General features: G+C 38.1%; 4 protein-coding genes across 5 annotated transcripts; 1 reads left to right on the top strand and 3 right to left on the bottom strand.

Annotated features, from left to right (window-relative positions):
* Positions 1 to 6,343: 6,343 nt before the first annotated feature.
* Positions 6,344 to 7,769, bottom strand: her11 (hairy-related 11). Its single transcript, XM_028459116.1, has 4 exons — positions 7,716 to 7,769; positions 7,241 to 7,336; positions 7,040 to 7,133; positions 6,344 to 6,930 (listed from the first exon to the last, which is right to left on the bottom strand). Exons 1-4 carry the CDS (start codon positions 7,767 to 7,769, stop codon positions 6,344 to 6,346), a joined length of 831 nt encoding a protein of 276 aa, XP_028314917.1.
* Positions 7,770 to 14,209: 6,440 nt separating this feature from the next.
* LOC114471133 (uncharacterized) lies at positions 14,210 to 18,728 on the bottom strand. The gene is made up of 2 exons (XM_028459734.1): positions 17,334 to 18,728; positions 14,210 to 16,056 (listed from the first exon to the last, which is right to left on the bottom strand). The coding sequence occupies exons 1-2, from the start codon at positions 18,552 to 18,554 to the stop codon at positions 16,024 to 16,026; spliced, it is 1,254 nt and encodes a 417-aa protein (XP_028315535.1). The 5' UTR covers positions 18,555 to 18,728; the 3' UTR covers positions 14,210 to 16,023.
* A 510-nt stretch (positions 18,729 to 19,238) lies between these two features.
* LOC114470786 (transcription factor HES-7.1-like) lies at positions 19,239 to 20,005 on the top strand. The gene is made up of 3 exons (XM_028459117.1): positions 19,239 to 19,374; positions 19,452 to 19,547; positions 19,631 to 20,005. Exons 1-3 carry the CDS (start codon positions 19,318 to 19,320, stop codon positions 20,003 to 20,005), a joined length of 528 nt encoding a protein of 175 aa, XP_028314918.1. The 5' UTR covers positions 19,239 to 19,317.
* A 1,695-nt stretch (positions 20,006 to 21,700) lies between these two features.
* On the bottom strand, positions 21,701 to 24,698 carry pfdn6 (prefoldin subunit 6). Of its 2 annotated transcripts, none has more exons than XM_028459851.1 (4): positions 24,474 to 24,698; positions 23,966 to 24,033; positions 23,652 to 23,779; positions 21,701 to 21,956 (listed from the first exon to the last, which is right to left on the bottom strand). In XM_028459851.1, exons 1-4 carry the CDS (start codon positions 24,535 to 24,537, stop codon positions 21,839 to 21,841), a joined length of 378 nt encoding a protein of 125 aa, XP_028315652.1. In that variant the 5' UTR covers positions 24,538 to 24,698; the 3' UTR covers positions 21,701 to 21,838. The 2 variants fall into 2 exon arrangements, with proteins under 2 accessions (XP_028315652.1, XP_028315651.1); XM_028459850.1 differs by having other exon boundaries at positions 23,652 to 23,776; positions 23,963 to 24,033; positions 24,474 to 24,683.
* Positions 24,699 to 24,889: the final 191 nt, after the last annotated feature.

The raw sequence follows: 24,889 nt of genomic DNA on the forward strand, positions 1-24,889 counted from the left end.
AAAGCAGCACCAAAATGCCATGTTGTTTGTGTTTTGTCTTACGCCATAGCAGGTATACTATCCACTCCTACGTTTGTTCCAAACTGAGAGTGTTTGTTGTTCGCAGCTCACCTGAATTGCTCTACACTTCAATTGGAAATGCTTCAAATCCAGAAAAAACAATCACTCTAGAATTTGCATGACTGATCCGCTTTGGACTTGTTTGTGTATTCACACCGCCCAAACTAGGCAGGCTATCCAGGCAAATGAATCCTTGAGTTTAAACTACTCTAGGGTTTTTTGGTTTAAATGGACCCTTAGTGTCATAGATATTAGATATGTATTATGAACATTTTCTAACCTTCGAATACAGAGATAGAGCTTAAAGAACTCCGTCTGATGTAGCGAGGAACAGGTTAGTTTACACCAAGATGGCAAAAACAAAATTACTTTTAAAGGAGAAAATGAATCAACAGGCAGAAAGAAGGGTGTCCCTGTTCACACCTTGTGTTGCACCCATGGACTAATGGCCCTGTAGCTTGTTGTAGGATAAAAATAAAGGTAGATGTTTTCCCCCCCAAGGACACGTGTCCTCAGCAGCCTGGTTTGGTCTGCTGTCCTGTGTTGTTTTCTCAGGGTTGATATGTCTGCAGTGGCCCTTCTCTTGGCTTTTCTTCTGCCCATTCGCTGCTGGCCTGGAAGCATGTCCAGCTGTCCCATCATTCTGTCAGCACCGCTGTCTCCTTCAGCCCCAGATTAAAAACGCCAAAGGGGCCGCCAGGAAAAGTGGCTTGCCCTCGTCTCTCAGGACATATGTCAAAAATGTTTCAGTCCTGGGGTAATTTGGGATCCTTTCACTGTTTACTTCAAAGAACCGTGCAAAAAGAGGGAAAGAGAGAGAAATGAAAGGGGGAAAATCATATTTAGTTATGGTAGTGACAGATCTAAATTCTTCAGCATTGTCATGTGATCTGGATGAATCTTCTTCATCCTCATCCTCGTGGGATGCTGAGTCAGTCGACTGCAGCTATGTATTCTGGCTGATAAAAACAACTTTGTGCCAGGTCAAACAGATCAGCCATAATGCATAAAAAAGGGCCAAGAAGTAAAGAATCCCACATCCCATAAAGGAGACCAGCCATCCCGCACACAGGATTTTTACACTTGAGCTGAACGGAAAACTACAAGTAATTTTCTCTTTCTTTTTATTAGAAGTGACAAAGTGTTGCCCCATCACACTTTCACTGTTCAGATCATCAAACACCTTTTGGAAACCTTAATACGTTTTTGATTACGATAATAATTTAATGAGTATAAAAAAGTCATAGAATAAAAAATCCATATTTTGTTTTACTTTTATAGCTTTTTTGGGGGGGGGAGGGGAGCAGTTTGCCAAACAAAGGAGAAATTTCTATTCCATTAAATGGTCCACAAACTGCTATAATCTAATACACTTTACCAGCAAAACAAGCTACAGTCAACTATAAAACAACATACATATGAATGAGTCAATAAATAAATCAAATATTGAGTGTTTATATGTTAATTTTACATTTTACAGAACTGAAAAAAAACTCAACTAAAAACCACTAGCTGATGATGGTGGTTTCCTACATTCTTTTATAGCCTGGCAGGGATAAAGACATGACCGTATATTTAATTCACCTCAGTTAAGGCCAAGGCCTCAGCTTTTGGGAGCCCTGGTGGCTTATGGGAACCTATGCAATGCTATATGAGTCTGCATATAGCTAGGAACGGCTCTTTTTAAAAGCACATTTGTAACGTAAATTGTACCATAGTTCATTAATTAAAAAAAAAAAAAAAAACACAATCCCGTTCCCACTACTTGAACCACAGGTATTTAAAATTGGGAGAGCTCCTTTTGAACCTCATCAACATGCACACGTTTAGATGACTTTTGAAAGTAAGATGAGAGAGAATGGTATATGCATGTCCTCCTGAGAGAAAGCACGACCCCTCTGTTTTTTTTTTTGGCTTGAAATAATAAAACATTCTTTTGTTTTTTTTGTTTTTTACAAAGTTTTTAATAAATGATGTCAAACTCAGCTCAGAATCAAGCCCTTCAAACATCCAAACGTGACTTGATGGTTTCAATAATGATCAATAAACATCTGTCAGTCCAAAGAGGATTTCACTGTTGTTTGAGAAATTTGATTCCATTAAAACCAAAGTGAGAAACCTTGTCCACAATTGTAAAATGTATGGAATAGGGATGAATCTTCTATCCAAAAGACTTCAAAGATCAAATGTTTTGTCATGGTTACCACTCTGTTCTCTCGTGCAAGACTAAAAAAATAAAAAATAAAAGTATGTGGCTTATAAATATAACTGAAAAACACTAAGTAGTCAAGTGAAAACTGTGAACAACATCCATGTCTCAGTGTTTCGCCATCATTAAAAGGAATTAGCAGCAGACTTTGAGCAGGCCGTGACAAAACCTGGGACCTCTTCATGGCCCAATATTTTGGAGTTTTCTCCAATAACAAGGAATGCGTGTTGGCAGGGCAAATGCTGTGGTTACACAGAGTAAAAGGATCAGCCTATGATCAGCTTGTCCTGTGAACATGCCAGGGAGGTTTGCAGCCATTGTCTGGTCACTTTGAGAGGCGACGTTCCCTATTAATTATGAAGTGTGAGCTACCATCTCTGCTTTCATGCATCCCTACAGCACGATCAAAACACGGCTGACAGTGTGGAGAATCGTTCTGCTGCCTGTGATGTGTCTACCCTCTCATTTCTCTGACAAAGAACAATGGCCTTCTCATAACCGATGACACCTGCACAGAGAGAGTTTCTTCTATAAAGAGCGAGGGGGGAAATAACGATTATCCACAGACATGTCGTATCATGTGATACATTCTGTTCTGTCAGGTGAAATCCTTTGTGCCTCCCAGCTTGTGGGACGTAGGTCTCATAACAGAGATTAAAGGAGAAAAGCAAGCATGATCAAGCATCTTTTCCTTCTATGTGGTCAACTCTCCACTCCCCCTTTCCATGGCACTGAGCAGAGGTCAAAGACACATGAGGATGTGTCAGTGCTGCCATCTGCTGGGTTCAGCCCAAACATCAGCACATCCCACTGCTGCCATCTGCTGATATCAAAGCAAACTCACATGTACAGATAATGTTCTACTACACATGAAGAATAAATGAAAAATAAAATTTAAAACATGTCTCATAGGTGTGAGTACAGCCCTATACAGCAGGAGTGTCAAACTCATTTTAGTTCAGGTTTCCAAATACAAAGTAGTTTGATCTCACAATTTTTCTCAGTCACTTTGGTGATTTTCTCAGATGAGAATAAAAGTTCTCATAACTATTAGTTCAACCTCCACAACATTTAGTCATTTGTGCACATTATAATAGCAATTTCTCTTTCCTCTGAACAAAATGCAAATGCTTTTGGACATGTATCCATTGCTTTCATACAATTATCTGCTATTTTATAACATTATCATTTGCTTATGTCATGTCATTCAAAATGAACTATACTTATGGATGCTGAACAGTCCCAAAAAAACTAATAGCCTTCATTTCATTCCTAGAGTCATTACATACAAAAAATGTTGAACTAATTATCAAATTCTGCCAAGAAAATTTTATACCTCTTGACAGAAACGTCTGGATGTGCCAGAATGATTTACCTATGTTCAGTTACAATATGCACTGTTATATTGTTCACATTTGTGCACAGCTCTACCAAAAGGGTGTTTCTTATGTTTGTTCTAAATAAGTGACTGTAGTGTATTTTTCTTTTGCACAATGCTGGAGAAATGCAAAGAGCATATGCAGTAAAAATGTAAAATGTACGTATTCAGTTTCTGGTACTCACTTACGTCTCTAACTACAGAAATGTGTAACTTTACTGTAGTTTTCAAATGGCCGCACAAGTAGTGCATAGTGCTGTTTTGAGCATTTTCAGGTAGTGTCTCTGAGTTCTGACCTTTTTTTTTTTTTGCATTGAAAAACACTGAGAGAATAAACTACTAATAATAAAAACATGACAAAGTTATTTGACTATTTTATTTTATTCATAAACAATGGTGTCAAGACTTCTCATTTTGATGACACTGGCAGTTTCATTGACATGAATACTTGATTTTTGAGGCATGGATCATCCATTTGGAGCAAGCGACGTGCTTTTGCAGGTTCTCCACTAGGTTTTGCAGTTTGCACTAATTGTTTTGAGAAATGCACTAACTGCTGTGCGAATGTTAATAGTGATGTGAGAAAAGCACCAAAGTGACTGAGAAAAACTGTAAAACGGCCGTAGATTTTAGGCAGGAAAACTAGCAATTTCAACATTAGTTTGTACTTTAAACAACGTATAAATCGCACATAAAGCACGTAAGGTGCACACAATATCCAAGCAATAAGTGACAGATATCAGTCCCTGCAGGATTTTATTTATAAATGTAATTGATTTTGTGACTAATCTTTATTTAATTGAGAGAAATGATGTTACATTCTCAGGAAAATGAAGTTCTTTGAACAAATTGAAATTCAAAATGACTAGTCGTGTGAAAAAGCATGGGAAAATTGTTATCCTCCAAATATTGTGGTGTTTCATTGAATTTGTGCATTTAGATATTTGAACTGATTTATGTACAACTGAATAATTTGGTAATTTGGACAATGATTTATGTTTTTTAACTTTCTTCTGAGGGCCGAATATGATGTCAAAAGGGCCAGATTTGGCCTCCGGACCTTGAGTTTGATGTAGAATGACAATGAAGCACCTTTTATATTATATAAATATATCCTTCAAGTGAGCAGATGATACATAAATAAAGGTGTACCTAAATCAAAAGCATTTGGCTGATGTGATGTCAGGGTTTTCCAAGACAATGTAACTCTAATCTTAAAAACATGAAAACATTTGGAAACTCCTGCTTCTGTTAGCTTCATGTAAATTCTATATGTGACCCACCTCTGTGTAAAACTACTTTACCTGCAGCTAGAAAAGAAAAATCAATTTTATAATAGCTCCACAAACCCCGATAGTTTAAGATGTTTGGTTTCATCTCCCATGTTCCTTTTCTATCTTGTTGTGTAATGTTCACTTTTGCTGGACCATTTTCCTTTTTCATTAAAGAAAAAGGTTACAATCAGTTTTGTTTTTTGCTTTTTTTTTTTCAAACTCAGACTCGTTGGCCTTGGCTGTGATATGAAGAACAAGTATCCAAAATACAGTATTTTCAATGATCTGAGGACAGGAGCTTCAAAAACCAGGTTCATATTTTATTACTATGCCACTAAAGGAGCAGACGACAACATGGACAAGCTTCTATTCTGTTTTATAAACTTGACATTTCAGCATACAACACCTTTGTCAAAGTATGTGTGTTTCTCGAGGAACTGGGAAAGAAGGCATTAAAACAAGAAGACCAAAAGTTCTAAGAAGCCAAGCCTCTGCAGCCATCATGACGAGGATTCAGCAGGAGAACGCTGCCTGTTGCCTCATGCACGTGACCTACAGAACAACCATTTACGCATGCAGTTCAGATGCTTATGTCTCACTCTGTGTGAGTGAAAGGAAGAGAAAGAAAGCAAAATGTCAGTATAGTTAATATAAATTTTGCAATTATTATCCTACAAGCAGCAATAAAAAGAAGCTCTGCAAACTGTATAGAACCAAGGAACAATAACGCTGTGTGCCTCGTGTGTTTTATAGTTTGTATGCAAAGGTTCTCTTGAATAGTGGCTACTTTTTCAGCTTGTGTTGAGTAAATGTATCAACTCATATCTCATATCTCGACTCATCTGTACATTTGTAAATGTTTTATCTAAATATGCATCATCTGTTGAGTATTAGTATGCTAAAGGGACACGTTTGGAAATATTAATTTTCATAAATAATAACTTCATTTTCTTTTCTTTTTTAAACAGTAAAACCAGTTTATGATCACTTGATAGGTGACGTGTTACTTTATTGGATCCTTTTTTGAATGCCTCGTTTGTAAATGCGCGCTATAAAGATATCAATACAAACCACAGATAAAAGGAGTTTGCTATGATATGCTGAAATTGGCAAGTTTGGAAATATTGATTTGTTTTAAAAAACAACATTAAAAGCAGTTTGTGATCACTTGATAGGTGTTAGTTGGTTGGATCCTGTTTAAAAAAGCACATTGTTTGTAAATGCATGCTATAAATATATCAATACAAACCACAGATAAAAGGAGTTGAGGTATTTATTTACAAGAAAAACACAAAATAGAAGCAATTTGATGTATTTATATACACTGTACATGAAGGGAATGTCGATCTTGTCATGTCTGAATCATCAGAGTTAGTTTCCATTGGGTGTTTTTTAGTCTCAGTTTGTCTCAGTTTCTGCTCCTCATAAAAACCAAGGCCTCCACATTGGTAAGGAGGCGTGAGCCTCTGATCCCTCCCTGTGATTAGGGTTAGAGGGGGCTCTTTCTGTGGTGAGTTGGGGGCCATGAAGGCCAGAAGGGTTTGAATGAGGAAGCGATGGTGAGAAACTAAAGGGGGAGGTGTTAGAAGAAGAAGAAGACGACGAAGGTGACAGGCTCGGAGTGAAGGAGAAGTGACAGGCAAATGACGAGAAAGGAGAGGAGGTGGTGTAGGAGGAGAAAGGAGGGGAGAACCAGGGAGAGGGCGGAGGAGACAGATACTCGTTGCATGGAGTGGAACAGGAGTGAGGCTGGAAGATGGAGTGTGATGGACACAGCTGCAGCCTGGGGGACTCCTCTTTGGAGTTGGATCTGTGAAGGGCGTCCACTTCTGTCTTCTTCTGGCTTAAATCTGTCCTCAGACACTCGGTGTGGTGCTTCAGCCTGTCTATCAGACTGGCTCTCTCAGATGGGGTCAACTTGTGCATGAAGCTGATGAGCTGGGCCACACACTGCTGAAAGCCTGCACTCTCCACAGTGAAGAGAGGAACGCCGAGCCCACTGGCACAGTCTGTGAGTGCAGAGTCACAGGGGAGATAAAGCACAAGTGAAACACCATTATAGTCATTTATTTTTCTCCCTTTACATCATGAAGCATGTGAGCAATTGTATTGACCAACCATTGCTCAGTTTCCTCTTATCTGTCCACTTCTGAAGATATTCCACAGCCAAGTCCAAAATCTCGGCTTTCTCTATTTTAGGATTCTGCAGTCGCTGTCAGACACAACCATGAGAAGTGGGAGAAATGCAGTTCATGGTTGAGGTTACGCTTTTTTTGCATAGTTGTACAGAGTGAAAGTGGTTCTTATGATGGGACTCACTGGATCAGATGTGGAACTCAACAGCAAATGTCTCAGCTCAGCAAGGCTTTGATTTATCCGATCTCTCCTCTTCTTTTCCACAACTGGCTTCAGACTCTTAGAGGTAAATTAGTATGGCAAGACTTAACATTCAAAACAAGGATTTAAATCAAACTGTCATTTTGTTGCATATTTGTGATTTGCTTTACAGGTAATAGACCAAATTGTGTTATTTTTTACATGAATCATTGATTAGCCAAGCTTTAAGCCTATACTTTAAATAATAATAATAATAATAATGTATTAAACCGCACAATCCAAGATAAGAACAAGATAAAAAAAAAAAAAAAAAAACAATTAAATATATGATATATATCATTAAATAATAAGTCTGTTTAATTAATTGTGTTTTTCTTCCATTTACAACAATTCACGAACTTAACTTAATAAAAAAATAATGTCTAAAATCTACTATGAAACTAATAAATAAACGTACCTTTTTCCGGCTCTTGACCTCAATGAGAGCTTGAGTCCTGGGTGATCTGGTCATGGTTTCAGTTTGTTGATGTAGCAGTTCCTGCAGGGCATCCAAATGAGGGAGTCTCTCAGCCTGTGGCTATTTATAGGAGAGCAGAGCGTGGCTTCTGATTGGCTGGTGCTGTGAGTGACGTCACTGATTGAACGAGGGCTTGAGCATCGTCTGTATAATTTTATTTCATTGACATGGGAATAATAACAAGAAGATAATGATAAATGTTAATGTAATGAACCAAATTGTGTTTGCTTGAATTCACTTTTATTGTGTAGAATGGGTAGATCAACTTTAGCTGTTGTTTTTTTTTTTTTCACTGTTAAGATATTATTAATATAAATAGCATTAAGCTGCAGTAGTTACATCTGTTTTTAATCACTTTAACGTAACACTATAGTTAGATGAGGCAATAGAAAATCACCTTCAGCCCTGAAAGGTTGAAAAAAAAAAAGAGTATGTTTTTAATATTGTGTGTCTGTTTATGTGTGTTTTATTTATCCCACAGTGCGGAAAATATTATGTTCCAGCAGCCAAAAGACACAAAGAGCAAGCAAGCAAGAAAACTAAATACAGAAAGGAAAATTAAGAATAAAATAAATAATAGATATTGGCTAATATAACAGTACAGAACATATATAAATAAGCAGTTTTACAGTAAGAAATTTCAATATTGCACATAGTTCTTGTAATGTAGTGTAAATTAAATAAATTCAGTGCTTAACCTGCGTTGAAAAAACAAAAAACAAAAAGGAAGGAAAATACAATTGTGTTATTTTTCAGCCATATTTCGCTAATAATAGTTTTGTGCGTATCTTTATATAAGTTTCCGTTGTTGTTTTTTCTGCCATATGTCGCAAACAGGGACTCGTGTGTCCGATGCTGGCGGTGTGGTGAGGTGAGACGATGGGAAAGCTTGTTTCTCCATCGTGGGAATCAGAAGTAAGTGAGAAAGTGAGCAGCTCTAGTTTATGACGTGTGAGAGCAACAATTAGTGTAAGGCCACCATAAGCGGAGTGTGCTCAGATAAAACCCCATCATTTCCACCACAGCAATGCGCACAGTCACATATAATAGAGTCACTTTATTTTAGTCATGTAAAATGTTGACTAATGAGACATTTCAGGCTTCTTGGAGTCAGAAAAAAAAGCAACAACCAAAAAAAAAAAGCCAAACGTTTCTGGTTTGTTGCGCTGAAGTGTGAGGCAGACTCTCACACCGCTGTGTGAAGTGTGTGCGCACTTTCAGGGCCTCGTGTCGCTTTGATTCCTGATGTTTTTAGACTTCTTCACATAACATCTGTTATTGGCTTCACTTTTAGTCCAGTGAGGATTCTTATTTGGTGCTTTGAGGAGCTCCTTTGTGCTTGTGATGGACACACACGAGAAGGCACGATATTAGTAGTCGACGGTTCGTTTCCCTGGTGACAAAAGACACGTTTTTAAACCAATTAGATTCTTTCAAAGGGTTTCGCAGCACTCAGAGCTTTGTTTGTGTGATGTGGAGGGCGGGGTCCTGCACGCGGCGTTAAATCCGAGACACGCAACAACATGTGAAATATGTAAAAGCATTGATGATACTGAAAACATGTTCAATAATGATTATTTTAGAAAGCCATCAGAGAACAAAATAAATGACAGACATATATAAAGAGAGATTTTGGAAGAGTTGATTAATAATAATGGTAGATTAATATTTGATGTGGGGAGGTAGATTGTGTCTTTATTATTCCATCATAAAAGTTGCTTCAATCAAAAATTAAGTATTTTTAACCAAAGAAATCGTCCTTTTCAATCAAAGCAACAAAAAAAGTGTTTAAATGCAATTTTTAGGGTATCAAATATTTATTTGCATTTGCAGACTTTTTTTATTTGATTGAAAAAGTGTCTTTTGATTGAATAATAGACACAAATTTTCCTCCAAAACAAGACATTGTAGTATTTTTAAAGTATATTTAATATATTAACATTATATAAAGTCTTGCCATATTAACTTTATTGACATAAATATTCAAATAAGATATTTATTCAGTGTTGTGCTGGTTACTGGAAAAAAGTAACTAGTTACCGTTACTAGTTACTTCATTCACAAAGTAACTCTGATTACTTACACCATAAAGTAATGCGTTACTGGAAAAAGTAACTTTTGAGTTACTTAGAATTAAAGAATGTATTATTTATTTTGGGTCATTTGTGTCCATACAGCTTCATATCAGAGCTGTAATAATATAATAATCCACTGTTAATTAGCTGCTATAAAACAACCATAAATGATGTGCATATAAAGCACAAAACAGCTGCTCCAAAATTAAAATAGTAATTTTTCTCAGCTACACATTGCTATACATATCAGGCTAATGAGTTGCTGTTAGCAGTGACTCAGCAGCAGCGACAGGCTTCTTATTTACAACAACATACCGTGCAATAGCTTTACTGATCTGTCCCTGGATATCAGTCACAGTCCATTAAAATCTAGCGGCAGCGTTAGCTTAGCTTCACTGATTCATCTTTTGGAGACAAAAATAATGCGTGTATTTCCACTCTGAGAAGCTCGTCCTGTTCTCGAATTGACTCGCCATGATTGGCACACGTGATGTAAACAGAAACACGCTGACAATGCTTCTTCTTCTACTGTTTTACCGTGTTTGGCACGGCATCCCGCAAAAATATGTAGCGCCACAGTAAACAGGAAGTTCTCTGCAGCTAGCAAAGTAACGGACAAACGCACCATATTGTAATGGTAACGACGTTATTTCTTTAGAAAAATATTGCGTTACAGTACTAGTTACTGTCAAAAGTGACGTTGGGGCGGTTATACTGTATTTATTGTATTTCAGAACTGCACGTATGCAAAAACGTTTTCTTAAAACATTTTGTTTTCTTTATAAAAGTAAAATAGGGAACATCATTGAGGATTTAGGGTTTGCTACTGGTGTTAATTTTGATTTTCAAAAGGCTTTTAACCTAATTGAGACAAAATATGTTACTGAAAAGAGGAATATCAGATTACAGGTATGTTATTAATTCTTGGATAATAGTTGCCTGTGACATTCAGAACAAATGAATAGAACTTTATGAACTCAATAATGAAATAAATAAGAATTCCACAAGGATTAGTCATTGTGCCAAAACCAAATCTATATATCAATTCAATCTGCAATGTGACCAATCTGCAGGTGAGATATCCAGGACATATACATCAGTCAGGCTAATGTAAATCTCGAGGAGGCCACAAGGACATCAACCACATCCAAGTATCTAAAGTGAGTAAAGCAAGTATACTAAGAAGTCCTCTGAACATTTAGAAAAAAAGTCTGAGCAGTCAACTTAGGCACCCTGCGGGTCATCAAACCTGCAGCTGAGATCATATGCTGGCCAAAGGAGAAGATGCTGATATCAAGATAAGAAAGCTCCTGACCATGCATGGAGGGTTGCACATCAGACCACCACCCTGAGGCTATACACTAAGCAGAAAGAGGACGAGTGAGCATTAGAGCCAACATCCAGGATCAAGCATCCAAGCTAAGAGTAAATTAAGAAGTTGGCTACAAAGGATAAGTGGCTCAGTGAATGTCTCAGACACTCACCAGACGAGGGCAACAGGCTATAGAGGAGTAAGCAACACAGAGCGACAAACCCCTACCCTACATGTATAGATTACCACCACCAGATAGAAGAAGTATAGCTGATATCAACAAGACCAAGAGAAAAGGCTAAAGCTGACTTGAACATGAGGAAGTGGAAAAGTACCAGGGGCTCAAAGAACAGCTGGAGCAGATGAGGAAAGTCAAAAGCCCCCGTGATCCCCGTGGTAGTAGGAGCACTCGGAGCAGTGACCCACAAACTGGAAAAGTGGCTCCAACAGATGCAGGAACAACATCTGAAGCCTCAGTGTGCAGTAGTAACAGCTCAAATACTGAAGAACTATCAGGACTCTGGTAGAGGAGCTGAGCTTGAAGAATCAGAATCAGAAAATACTTGAATCATTCCCGTCGGGCAATTTGAAATGCAAAGAGCAGCATTTGAAAAAAGAAAACTGAGAAAAAAAAATAATACAAATGAAAAAAACACTGGTAATAATAACAACAAGAAGACAGTCATCAACATCCCCGCCGGATTGGTTGTCATTATAATTCACAACCTTTTCCTAAATGTCCTAAATCTAACTTAGACGTATACATAAGAAAATATTATCACATCAGAATATACAATTATGAACTATCTTAAACGGTTTCTAAGAAAAGCTGTCCCCTTTAAAGATACCTCAAATAGAGTAAAAAAAAATGGCACAAGGACAATAACTCCGGAAGAAATAATTGCACACTTCTCATTTTCGAACTCCATCAAGGTATTGATACCTTGAAGACACACACCAAATTTGGTTTTTCTATCTTAAACGATTTCTCAGAAAAGCTGTAGCCCTTTGAAGATACCACAAACAGAGTAAAGAAAAACAGTACAAGGGCAATAACTCCGGAAAAAAATAATTGCGCACTTCTTATTTTCAAACTCCATCAAGGTATTGATACCTTGAAGACACACACCAAATTTGGTTTTCCTATCTTAAACGGTTTTTGAGAAAAGCTGTCCCAAATTTGAAAATACCACGAACAGAGTAAAAAAAAAATGGAACCAGGGCAATAACTCCGAAAAAAATAATTGCACGCTTCTCTTTTTCGAACTCCATTTTTGCTGAATGATTGTGAGGTCTTTTAGAAAAACATGTAAGCACAAATCAATTTATGACCTACAATCACTGTACAATATTTGCTTTGAATTAAAAAATGATTTACATTGTAAGATACATTTTACAAGATCTTATAGTTGGAGTTGATTTTTATGTAACTGATGAAATTATTAGAAATATGTTATATGTAGTGATGGCTCTTCCTTGGTTTATAGCTTTAAACTACAGTTTCTTCTCCTTTTCTGTAAATTTTCACCTGAACATATTCCCCCTCATGTTCACATGAAAAAAGAAGATACTAATTTCATACAATAATTAATGGCTTGTTAGATTATCATTACTATACAGTAGAGACTTAAACAGTCGGCACAGCAAAAAAAAAAAAATATTTTTTTTTTTTTTTTTTTTTTGAAATATTGAGCAAATGTCCTATACATGATTTGGAAAATTAATATAATTTAACACTCATCTGCGAAAGTGATATGAATTAATAAAAATAATAATAATTTTAGTTAACTTTTTTTACTGAATCATGAATAAAAACTCAAAAAAAGAGTGCTTTAGTTTAACTTCATTGTGGAAGAAAAATAAGGCAACAAAAAGTTATACAAGAAGGTAAAATAATGCAAGGACCAGGAAACAGGTTAAACTGTTGAACAGACAGACCAAATGTGTTTGAACAGATTTATATTGAAAAAAATATAAAAATGGAATATTGTATTTACAATTTTTTTTTTTTTTTTTTTTTTTTTTTTTGATGAATCAAGTTTTCAAGCAATTCAGAGCAGTCACCTGCACTGTTATGAGTCTAAATACACTAAAAGGAGTAAGTGCGTCATTACTGATCCTTTAGTGGGTTTCTGTCCACGCTCCCACAGGAACCAGTGGTGCTCTGTGGGCCTGCACTAATCGCCACTCCTCTTGATTTGCAACGGAAGTATCATGGAGTCTGAAAAGGTACCTAATCTCCACAACATCCCAGTGATCCGATCATCTCTGCGTTAATCCCAACCTTTAGCCTATTACGGGGATCAAAGGGTCTTAAACGCAGTGTGCAAAGAGCTGTGCTCCATGTACCTTTGGATAAACAAGAGGCCCGGGAAGAGGCTGCAGCAGGCGGACACAACAAGACACGGGCACCGGTTCACTGATGGAGCACCGCCCGCTCAGACCTCCTGTGAGGCAGAGGCATCTGCTGCATATTAGCCTTTATATAGCCTTATATAGGCTTTTCTTCATCAAAAATCAGAAGCAATCCACACATTGATTGGATTAAAAAATAAATGACTTTCTTTTTTTTTTTTTTTTAAGAAAAAAGTAGTTTTTTGGTTTAAAAGACATAAAAAGACAAATGAGCCAAAAAAACAAGAACACTAATACCATCCAACGCTAAGTAAAATAAAAAAAATACAGTTATAAGTAAAATCAGCTTGAAATAGTACGTTATGGTTGTGTGTCAAGAGTTTACCTGAATTTGTTTTCTATAGTCTGTTTTCTATTGAATAATTAAAAAATAAAATCCATTAACCCCGCTGGAATAAACAAAATAATACATTTGAGCTACCTTGTGATGTCAAATTGATTCAATGAAAATGTCGCGCAAAACCGGGTTAATCAACATTATACTTTAAATTAAAATTAATTAAAAAAGTAAAAAAATTAAAAAAATAAAAAGACAAGGTATGCCCATATAAAGGCTATATTTTGGAAGCATAAACAAAACACAAAAAAGTGCTGTTGCGTGTTCAGCCTCGTTGCTCATTCTTTCAGTGAACCACACGTTTCTCGTTTGAGTAGTCTTTATTCTCAACTTAGTTCTGGCATCCTCATCAGAACATAACGGAAGTAAACTAAAAAAACATCTTCCCGCTCAAACGGAACCGGAAATACTCACAAAACAAAGGAAGTAAAAACACACTCAGCAGGATCTAGAACCACGTTCCGTGCCTATCAAAATAAAGTGCTAAAAGAAACATATAACATCACACAGACAAGGCTGATTGAGAACATACTCCAACACTCCCCCTTGTTCTCATCATCCTTGCTTCACAGTATTTAGTGTCCAAAGAACCATTTTTTGAATTTAACAAACTTAGCTTTGGGTGCAGGTTTGGTAAGGATGTCGGCAACCATGTTTTCAGATGGACAGTACATCACATTGATTTTCCCTTCTTTCAACGCATCACGTATGAAATGGTACTTTACATCAATATGTTTAGATCTCTGTCTGTTCACAGGATTTTTACACAATGCGATTGCCCCTTGATTATCACCATGGATTTTTGTACAGCTGTACTTTTTGTTGTCAATGCCATTTAACAGTTGGGTTAGATACATGCTTTCTTGAGTAGTGGCTGTCAAAGCAATGTACTCAGCCTCACATGTGGAAAGAGCTACAGTTGGCTGTTTCCTGGATTTCCAAGAAATAGCTGGACCTTGTGATGTTAAGCTAAAACAATAGCCTGTGGTGCTGCGTCTGTCCTCAACTGAGGATGCCCAGTCCGAGTCACTGTATGCAATGAGGTTCAAGTCTTCGTTGTTTTTCTTGAATGTTAGCTCATAGTCACATGTACCTTTGAGGTATCTTAAAACATGTTTAGCATTCACCAGGTCTTCTGTCGCAGGTTTAGCTAATGTTTGGGATAGTTTACTCACTACCCAACTGATGTCTGGTCTGGTGCAGGTCATTGCATAAATCAGACTACCTACTATCTCACGATAGTGTGTAGGATTTACAGTGTTTGTTTTGTCATCCCCATTATTTTCATTTAAATTAGCACTTTGCTCACATGGGGTGGATCTCGGTTTGGAATCTGACATTCTGTATTTTTCCAACACTTTCAGGACGTATTTCTTTTGGCTCATTTTAATTTCATCTTCTTCTTGCTTAAAATGTATACCTAAAAAATAATTTATTTTGCCCAAATCTTTCATGTTAAATTTGGATCTCATCGTTTCTTTGAAATTGTTCAAAAAATCAATGCTGCTTGCAGCAATGATCAAATCATCCACCCAAATGAGAACAATAACACTGGCATTTTCTGTTTGTTTTCTGTAAACACAATGATCAGCAGGATTCCTTTCAAAATCGTTTTGTTCGAGATGGTCATTTAAAAGTTTGTACCAGTTTCTTCCTGATTGTTTTAACCCATACAGGGATTTCTTTAATTTGTACACATACTTCTCTCCTGTTCCTGTGTGTTCTTCATAGCCCTCTGGCTGTTCTATGTAAATTTCTTCATCAATTGGAGCGTGCAAGAAAGCTGTTTTGACATCCATCTGATGTACTTTAAGGTTGTTTTGAACTGCTAACTGCATTAACACTCTCACAGATGTGATGTTTGCTGTTGGTGCAAAGGTTTCGTGGTAATCTATACCTTCTGTTTGGCTGTAGCCCTTTGCTACATATCTAGCTTTGAAGATCTTTTCTTTCTCTTCATTTTCTTTGATGGTATAAACCCACTTTCCTCCCACTGTGTTTCTACCTTTTGGTAAAATGCTCAGTTCAAATGTATCATTTTCTTTAAGTGAGTTTATCTCTTCTGTCATTGCTTGTTTCCATCTTTCTGATTGTGTTGATTTTTGAGCCTCACTGAATGTTTGAGGGATACCGCACACAGCCCTGTAACAAAAATCAACAGTTATTTGTGTTACATCTTTGATTTTGGAATCTGGTACGTAATCCTCAAAGTATTTTGGTGGTCTTTTCTCTCTTTTCGGATACCGGTCATTTTGTTTTGTTTTGTTTTCCTCATCTTCATTTTTATTTCCTATCATGTTATCAGAAAAATTCTCATTTTGTGTTTCATCTAGAGTGTTTTCCTCATCTTCACCTGCATTGATGTTTTCAGTGATGCCTTGGATTAACAGAGTCTCAACGTGTCTTTTGTCTGTCTGTTTTTCCTGGGTTTCTACTTCCCACTCATTTGTCTGTGTTTGTTGATTAACGCCATTTTCTTTAATGAACTTCACTAGTCTGTGTCTGGACACTTTTCTTGTCTGTGGGTGATACACTAAGTAGGCTGGGCTGTTTTTGCTGTATCCTACAAACATTCCTTTTTCCCCTTTTGAGTCTAATTTCTTGTGATTGTCATTGTAAGTGTAACAGTTTGATCCAAAAATCCACATTTTAGACAGATTAGGTTTTCTTCCAGTCATCATGTAATATGGGGTACTTTTAGTTCGGTTATTGTAGCACCTGTTGCGAATGTGGGCAGCGCACTGTACTGCATAAGGCCATAGATCTTTTGGCAAACCCTTTTCTAACAACATGCACCTTCCCATCTCAAATAGCGTCCTCCACTGTCTTTCTGCTGTTCCATTTTGATGTGGGGAGTATGGTGATGAGGTCTCGTGTCTGATACCCTTTTCTCTGAGCAGTGTTTGAAATGAATCACTTGTGTATTCAGTACCGTTGTCCGATCTAATGCACTTAACATTGCCATAAGGTGCACAGTCAGCTAGAAATTTCTGTGTTGCTTTAGTTGTATCACTCTTGTTTTTCAGAAAATAGACAGTCGCTAATCCAGAGAAATCATCAGTAAAACAAATTGCATATCTGTGTCCCTCTAAGCCTGCAGGATCAATGGGGCCTGATAAGTCCGTATGGACTAACTGTAGTGGTGCTCCAGCTTTAACATCTGATTCTTTGTTTCTGCTGTTAATGAATTTTCCTTCTGTGCATATGTCACACTCTATTTTACTGTTGTCAGTGACTTTCATGCCCTCAACGACATTTTGTAAGTTCAGAACATCATTTACATTACAGTGTCCTAATATTTGATGCCATGTTTTGACATCACAGGCTAGTTTAACTTTATCATCACAGATCACATCAGTAAAATGCCTCTCAATGCATTTTTCATTGTTATTTTTCAGATAATACAGTCTCTCATGTACCTCGATTGGGAACACAGTTCCATCCTTACACAGGAGTTCATTTTGTCCTTCCATGAAGGTCACACTGGCTCCATGGGCTGTAGCTGCTTGCACTGAAAAAATGCTCTGTGGATAGGATGGGATTAGCAAAGCATTTTTAAGAGTGACTCTAACATACTTCCCCTCAGAGTTCAGCAGCTTAATCAGTGCATCACCCCGCTTCAGTGCAACATTGTTCATCTTGCTTCCATCCGCCAACTCCATAAAGTGCTTATTTGGGTCGAAGGTCTTGTCAAATTGTGTGAACTGCTCCTCATCTGTAATGATATGTGATGTGGCTCCACAGTCCACCATGATGCCATTAAGTTTGATGTTATCAGGTAGAAGATCCTGGCTGGCTTTGAATACCATCGTCTGATCCTCCTCGTAGTTGTCCTGCTTCTCTGAAGTCTGCTTGGCGTCGTCCTTCCGTTTGGCTCTTCTTCTGCATGTCTCATCACTGTGGGTTGTGCTTCTGTGGTAGTTACACCATTTTGGTGTACTCTTTTGACGGCAGTCTCTCGCCATATGCCCACGATTTCCACAATTGTAGCAGGTTACAGCTGTCATGTCTACTTTCATCACATTGTCTGACTTCAGTTTGTTTTCAAACTTTTCTGTCTCTTCGTAGCTTCTCAGTCTGCTTTTAAACTGGATAAATGTTAATTCTTCACTGCTCTGAGTTGTGTGAATAGCAAAAGGCTTGTATGACTCCGGAAGCCCCTTTAGGATCATTGCTATGATCAGTCCGTCACTTATCACCTCATTTGCATTTCTCAGAGACGTTGCTGCTTTTTCAGCACGTAAAATATAATCTGTCACTGTTTCCCCAGGGTCTTTTAACAGGGAGGTGAGCTCTGTGTAAAGAGCGATGATTCTCGGTTTACCGTGGCTGGCGTAATGGCCGCGTAGTATATGGAGCGCTTTCCGGCCGTTATCTGCAGCATCTCTCATCACCAACGACAGGCTTTTATCGTCGAGGAACTGTATTAGCTCTGCATAGCACTCCTCGTTTTTCTCTCGGTCTGGGTTATCAGCCGATAGGATGGTATCTTTTAATCCCAGCGTTCTCAAGTAAGCAAGGAATTTTACCTCCCATATTTCGTAGTGGTTTTCGTCTCCGTCGAAAACCAGTCTGTGCCATCGGCCTCCTGTGCTGTGCCTGGGCCCATAACCTGTTGCGTGTTCAGCCTCGTTGCTCATTCTTTCAGTGAACCACACGTTTCTCGTTTGAGTAGTCTTTATTCTCAACTTAGTTCTGGCATCCTCATCAGAACATAACGGAAGTAAACTAAAAAAACATCTTCCCGCTCAAACGGAACCGGAAATACTCACAAAACAAAGGAAGTAAAAACACACTCAGCAGGATCTAGAACCACGTTCCGTGCCTATCAAAATAAAGTGCTAAAAGAAACATATAACATCACACAGACAAGGCTGATTGAGAACATACTCCAACAAGTGCAATGAAATAAAATGCAAGATAAGTATCCGTTTTTAGTAAAGTGCAAAACAACACTAAATTTCGGGTCTTCACCCATAAATTTAGCACCTCTTTAAACCATATAAACAATCTTTCTTTATTTTATTGCTTATTTTTACCACAATATATTTACTAATTTATATAGGAAAAATGGGCCACAAATACTGAAAACGTAAGGGGGAAAAAAAAGAATAAACCCTTTTTCGTTTTTGTTTCTTCAAAATGTATTTAGTGTCTATAAATAGTTTAATAAATGGTGACACACTTTGCAATACTTTTTTTCCTTATCAGACCTTATGGCCTACCTGATCAAACCTTAGGTGTAACGTGGAGGCCATGCTTACCACGTGACCTGAGCCACGGGCTGCTGCTGCTGCCGTGCGGGGGCGTGCACAGGTGTGGGCGGGGCAATGTCTGCAGTCCTACGAGGTATAAGGTGGGCTTTAATCGACCATGTATCACTAAGATTTGGATTGTATCCCGATGGCGGACCGTCGAGAGCAAAGTGCTGCCATGGAGTCCTCACTGCGGATCAGAAGGGTAAGAATGAATGGGATGGATTGGAAGTACAACTATAAATTCTGGCTCATCTCACCAAGTTGTTTCCATTCTCTCAGGTTCCCAAGCCTCTGATGGAGAAACGCAGAAGGGATCGGATCAACAACAACCTGGAGGCTCTGCGGCTCCTGATGCTGGAGAACACTGACAACGAGGTGGGTGTGAAGGTCTGTGTGTGATTATTTCCTTTTTTTTTTTTTTGTTAGACAGTATTTGAGTGTTGCTTTTTCTCCTGTAGAAGCTAAAGAACCCAAAGGTGGAGAAAGCGGAGATCCTGGAGAGCGTGGTGCTGTTCCTCAGGGAGAACAGTCAGCGGGCCGGATCAGGCCGCGTGCGCTGCCTACGGTACCAGGATGGGGTCAGCTCGTGCCTGATGAGGGCCTGCGAGTTCGTCTCCAGTAAGAACCAGGATGCAAAGGAGAACAGCGCCCCCCATTGTCACAGGGCCGCGTACTCCATGTTGGACCACCAGCCCCCGGCCAATCCTCCGGGGCTCATGCCCGTCCCATGTCCTCTGCAGCAGCCCTACCTGTACCCCCCCAGCATGCTGCCAGCCCCCACCCTGCAGCCCATGCACCTCACTGACTCTGTGTGGAGACCATGGCCCCAGTGAAGACCACACAGATCAATATGTTTGTTGTACACCTAGCCACGTGCTAACACAGATTTTTATACTTGAAATGTCTTTTTTTTACCAGTTTTCCCAGGCATATGAATTGCTCAAGCTACCTAGAGTATCTATTTTTTTTTTTTTTTTTTAGTTTATTTACCTAATTTGTTTTCATGGAGACTGTACATAGTTATTTAGCTTTACTGATATTTTTATACAATATTATCCATCAATGTATTTCTTCCCTCAACTGGAGTGTGCAATCAAAACAAAACAAAAAAAACATGTTAGAAAATTCTACTGTTTGTATGATTTGTTTTTCTATTTTCCATAAAAAAAAACAAAGGCAAACTGCTGTGGTCTGTGCATTAATTCTAACATGTTTGTAAAGTCCTGTTGGCTAATAATAGATTCACATCCTACTACAGAAATAGTTGTAAACAATGCAAATCTCACATTAAAAAAAAAAAAATCATTGGATTTTAAGATAAAGGGGCTACTGTTTTATTTTCTAGATGCTTCTATTTGTATTTAAACTCAATGATTCCTTCACAAATGAGTGTTGGCTTCTGCTGTGACTTCGTTTTTAATGGAGGGGGAAATCATTAAGCAAATATTTGTGATAAACATTTTTTTCTTTTTTTAAATCCGGACAAGAGCACAACTTAGAGGAATTCTCCTGCTCTCTTATGATGTAAAATAAAAAGACTGATAGTAAATTCAATGTATTCAGTTTGGTATGGCTGCTGTTAATACACAGCAAGATGTTGACCAGCTGCGTCTGCTATGATTGTTCTTCACATAAAGGTGTTGTTTTGCTCCTTTTACGCATGTTCAAGTCTGCTGCTTAATTTACATGTTAAGGATTTTCAGAATGGCTCATAATGGACTCTGGCCCTGTGCTTTGTCAGCTTTCATGAATCCCTGCAGAACCTGACGGACTGCATGCTGCATCAAAGCTGGTGTGTGAGCTCAAACATCCCCCCCAGAGAAAGTCTACAAAGGAGAAATTTCCAGAATCAGTTCAGAATTAAAGCTGAATAAAAGTTGTTCAGATGTTAAAATTCTCAAAGAAGAACTGATGTTTTTGTTTTCTCTATTGATAACAAGGTAGCTCAGATGCAGTATTATGTTTACTCCAGCAGGGTTAGTAGAAAATAAAATTAAAACAATGCATTAAAAAAAAAAACTGGTACTATTACTTCATTTTTAACAGAAAACAGACTAAAATGTAGAAAACAATTTGGGTACAAACTCTTGCGACACACACTCAGGACAGCCTTCTACTGTGCACTAATGCTGATAATAGATGATCATTGCTGTTTTTGCTAAGTTGGCAGACAAACTTAAGAGCATGAGGGCACACACACACACACATTTTGCTGTAACATTTGCCTTTCAATTGAACACCTAATTCACAAATTCAGTCAATACAACTGCCACATACCAGGGTAATCAATTTGAAAGTCACACTCTATATTCAGGACCTTTCCAGGGAAACTTTGTGTTGGATTATGCATGTATCTAAACCCCCTGTTGGTAGACAGTAGTGAGGGCACAGCTGTGCATGTCAATGAATCTTCACTGGGTTTTTTTCCAGAATTGTAAGAAAGAAGGACAAAGAATACGACGATATTTGGGCTTTAAGTGCCGCAAATGTTTACTGGACATCTCCACACAATAACAGCAAAGGCGATGTGAACACTTGTAGAAACACATTTATTAGCAACACTTGAGACATGCAGCATTACAGACAGCAGAAAGAAATCGTCCATTGATGGGGGTTGACATAATATAGGCTAAAACTACTATTGTGTGTGCGCTAGTCCGGGGGTCTCATGAGGACACAGCCAGGCCTTGGGCTTTCTGAAACTCCTGCTGCAAACTGGTTAAGACTTCACGCTGCTGCTCAGACTTCTTCTCCATGTCTTTAAGGAGACTCTCATACCTTTGACTGGAGAAGATACAAGAGTGAAAACAAAGCATCAGCAAACTAGAAAATAACTTCTACAACCAGGTTTACTAATGAGATGTAAAATGTTTTCACAATAGCAGCTTAATGACAAGACAAGCTTTCAAAATATGATTTCAAGCCCTTTTTGATTTTTAAAATGAAACCAGCAATATATTGGATTAAAAAAATAAAATGCCCATCCAAATAACTGATGAGTTTAAAATGTTGAATTGGTGGCAAAGGGCAATTTATTAAGTGGGACGAGTGTCTGAACCAATATCATTAATCTTCAACAAAGACAAGAAGCCGCAAGGACCACCCCCACATAAACTTGATCTCAACATTATCTATTCTGTCAGGAAATACGTAATTAACTCAGTGACGTAATATTACGTCAATTGCGTTTGTTCATGGAAGTTGCTAGGATACACTGTGACGAAGTTCTACTGTGAATATAAGGCTTCTCTGTTGATATTAGTGACCAACTGAAAGGTGGCTCACCTTTGGATGACAGATTAGCCACTGATGCTACCATTAGCTAAGGAGAAAGAAGCAGGGACAAGGGAGATTATGATGCTATGAAGTGATGTTAAGTACCCAGCAGCTCACAGCACCACATACTAACACAGAACATGTGTGGACCTGAGTGAACTATCGATAATGTCACGATTGTGAGATAAAACCATAAAGAAACCGGGCCAAACGGGTCATCTCGGCGTGTCGGATGGAAGAGGAAGTTACAAAATTACAAAATACAGTAAACAAAACATTGAACCGTGAGCCAGATAGCAAAATAATAATTTTTCCATGAAAAGCCTCGTCTCAGTGTTTTTGTTTTGTTTTTTTAGAAGGAAACCAATGTTCAGATGTTATAGTTGTCAATAAAGCAAAAAAAATAAAAATTGCTTTAAAGTCACTGACAAAAAGGCTGTTTTCCCAGCTTTTCGCTTAGAAACTGGTTATTTGTGTGAAACTTGCCTCTATTCAACTGCTGATTACGGAAGAACGAAACAAGCTAGAAACAAACAAAGAATTCAGATGATCATAATACAAAATAGTCTGTGGGTCTTTCTTTACAAATCTGTCAAAATGCTCTAAAACGGCTGGCACCGAGGGAGATAGAAATTCTGAAAATGGTTGGCACTGAATGAGTTATAAATCAAAAGTAATTTGGGGGAGGGACTAAACATTTTAATCTACTTTTATCAACTTTACTATAAGTTATACCAGCCTGTCATTGCTTGATCTCATTAGATCTCTCAAGCTAATCAGGTCTGAGCCTGGTTAGTAGTTGGATGGGAGACCACTGACAATTCAAGGTGCCACAGTGGGGGACAGTCGCTGCAGTGGTATCTGTAAGGTTATCCGCAAGTCACATCACCAACATTGCTTAGTATGAATGTAGTGTGTGAATGAGTGTTGGTGGTGGTCAGAGGAGCCAATGGGGCACTATGGCAGCCTTGCTTCCATCAGTCTGCCCCAGGGCAGCTGTGGCTACAATAGTAGCTTACCACCACAAAGTGTGGAGTGTATTCTGTAAAGCACTTTGAGTGTCTATGAAATATAAAACCCATGCATTATTATTATTATTATCCAATGCATTATTATTATCAAAGCTGGAATAGCAATTTGTGATCACTTACAATCCAGTGCATACAAAGTAACCCAGATTGAGAACAAATAAGACCTTCTTACATTTCTCCATTAATGTACTCCAACCTCTTTGCAACATTGGCTTTGGCCTCATCCAGGTCCTGCTTCACCAATACAGGACCAATCAGTTTGAAAATAGTATTTGAGGAGTCCAGCAGGTCGAGCTCCTGCAGACATACAGAGATATACTTACACTTCATGCACACGGCACAGTGTACTCTAAAGTAAACACACTTCACATCAGAGAGGGTCTTAGTTTATTCAGATAATTCATTTTAGAACACAATGTGTGGCAAAAGACATTAATACAGTGAAATGTGCAGAAACAAAAAGGTGATATCAAGATAGATTACCGTTTTAACAATGTTGTTTTCTGTTAGCTGCGTCTCCAACTTCTGTCTGACAGACATATTCTTACTAACTTCTGAAACACACACAAACAGAAACTTCACAAGTCACACAGTTGATCAAAAATATTGGTCTAATATAATTTTTTTTTTTTTTTTTTAAAAAAAAAAAAAACAATACTGGGCTTGCGAGTTTAAATCCGCAGAAATAAGCCAAATATTAAAGTCACATTGATGGATTTGTCTACTCCCTAGCTGCAAATAACTACATTTTTTATTCACTGCAAGCTAACAAACAAATTTTATCACAATATTTATATCGTCAGATACTTTTGATAGCATCATCTGCTATTTAAATATTACCACCATAAGGCACGAACGTTTCTGACATGAATATGAAAACCCAGTTTAAAGCACTAAAATCACTGACTCAGCCTGTGAATGTGGCTAATGACAGCATTAGCTAGCTACAGCCTAGCCTGTAAGGATCCCACACCGTACTAACAACAGCGCTCACCTTTCTGCATCTGGGTGTACTTGTCTATTTCCCCCTGTAGCTTCTTCTGGACGGTCTCAGCCATGTTTGTATCAGTTTTACACGGTACTGTCTGAGGAAAACGATGTGAGAAAAGGCACTGACGCTACATGTGGTGTGAGTGAACAAGCGCTTGGCTAAAGCGGAAATTACTTCTTCTTCTTTTGTAGGAAAGCGGAAATAAGCACATAGCTTCAAAATAAAGCGCCCTGTCACAACCGAAAATTTTCACGGAGTAGATCATTTCAACGCGTGTACTACGTCACTTCCTTTACTCGCAATCCTTACGACAGAGCTGCTGGGACGTGATATTTGAATGTAAACCGACCATACGACGTTTGTTAAATATTTTAATAGTACACATGTAAATATGTGACTGTTTTGTGGTGTTTTTAATT

This window comes from Gouania willdenowi, chromosome 10, assembly GCF_900634775.1.
Source record: "Gouania willdenowi chromosome 10, fGouWil2.1, whole genome shotgun sequence".
NCBI classification, from domain to species: domain Eukaryota; kingdom Metazoa; phylum Chordata; class Actinopteri; order Blenniiformes; family Gobiesocidae; genus Gouania; species Gouania willdenowi.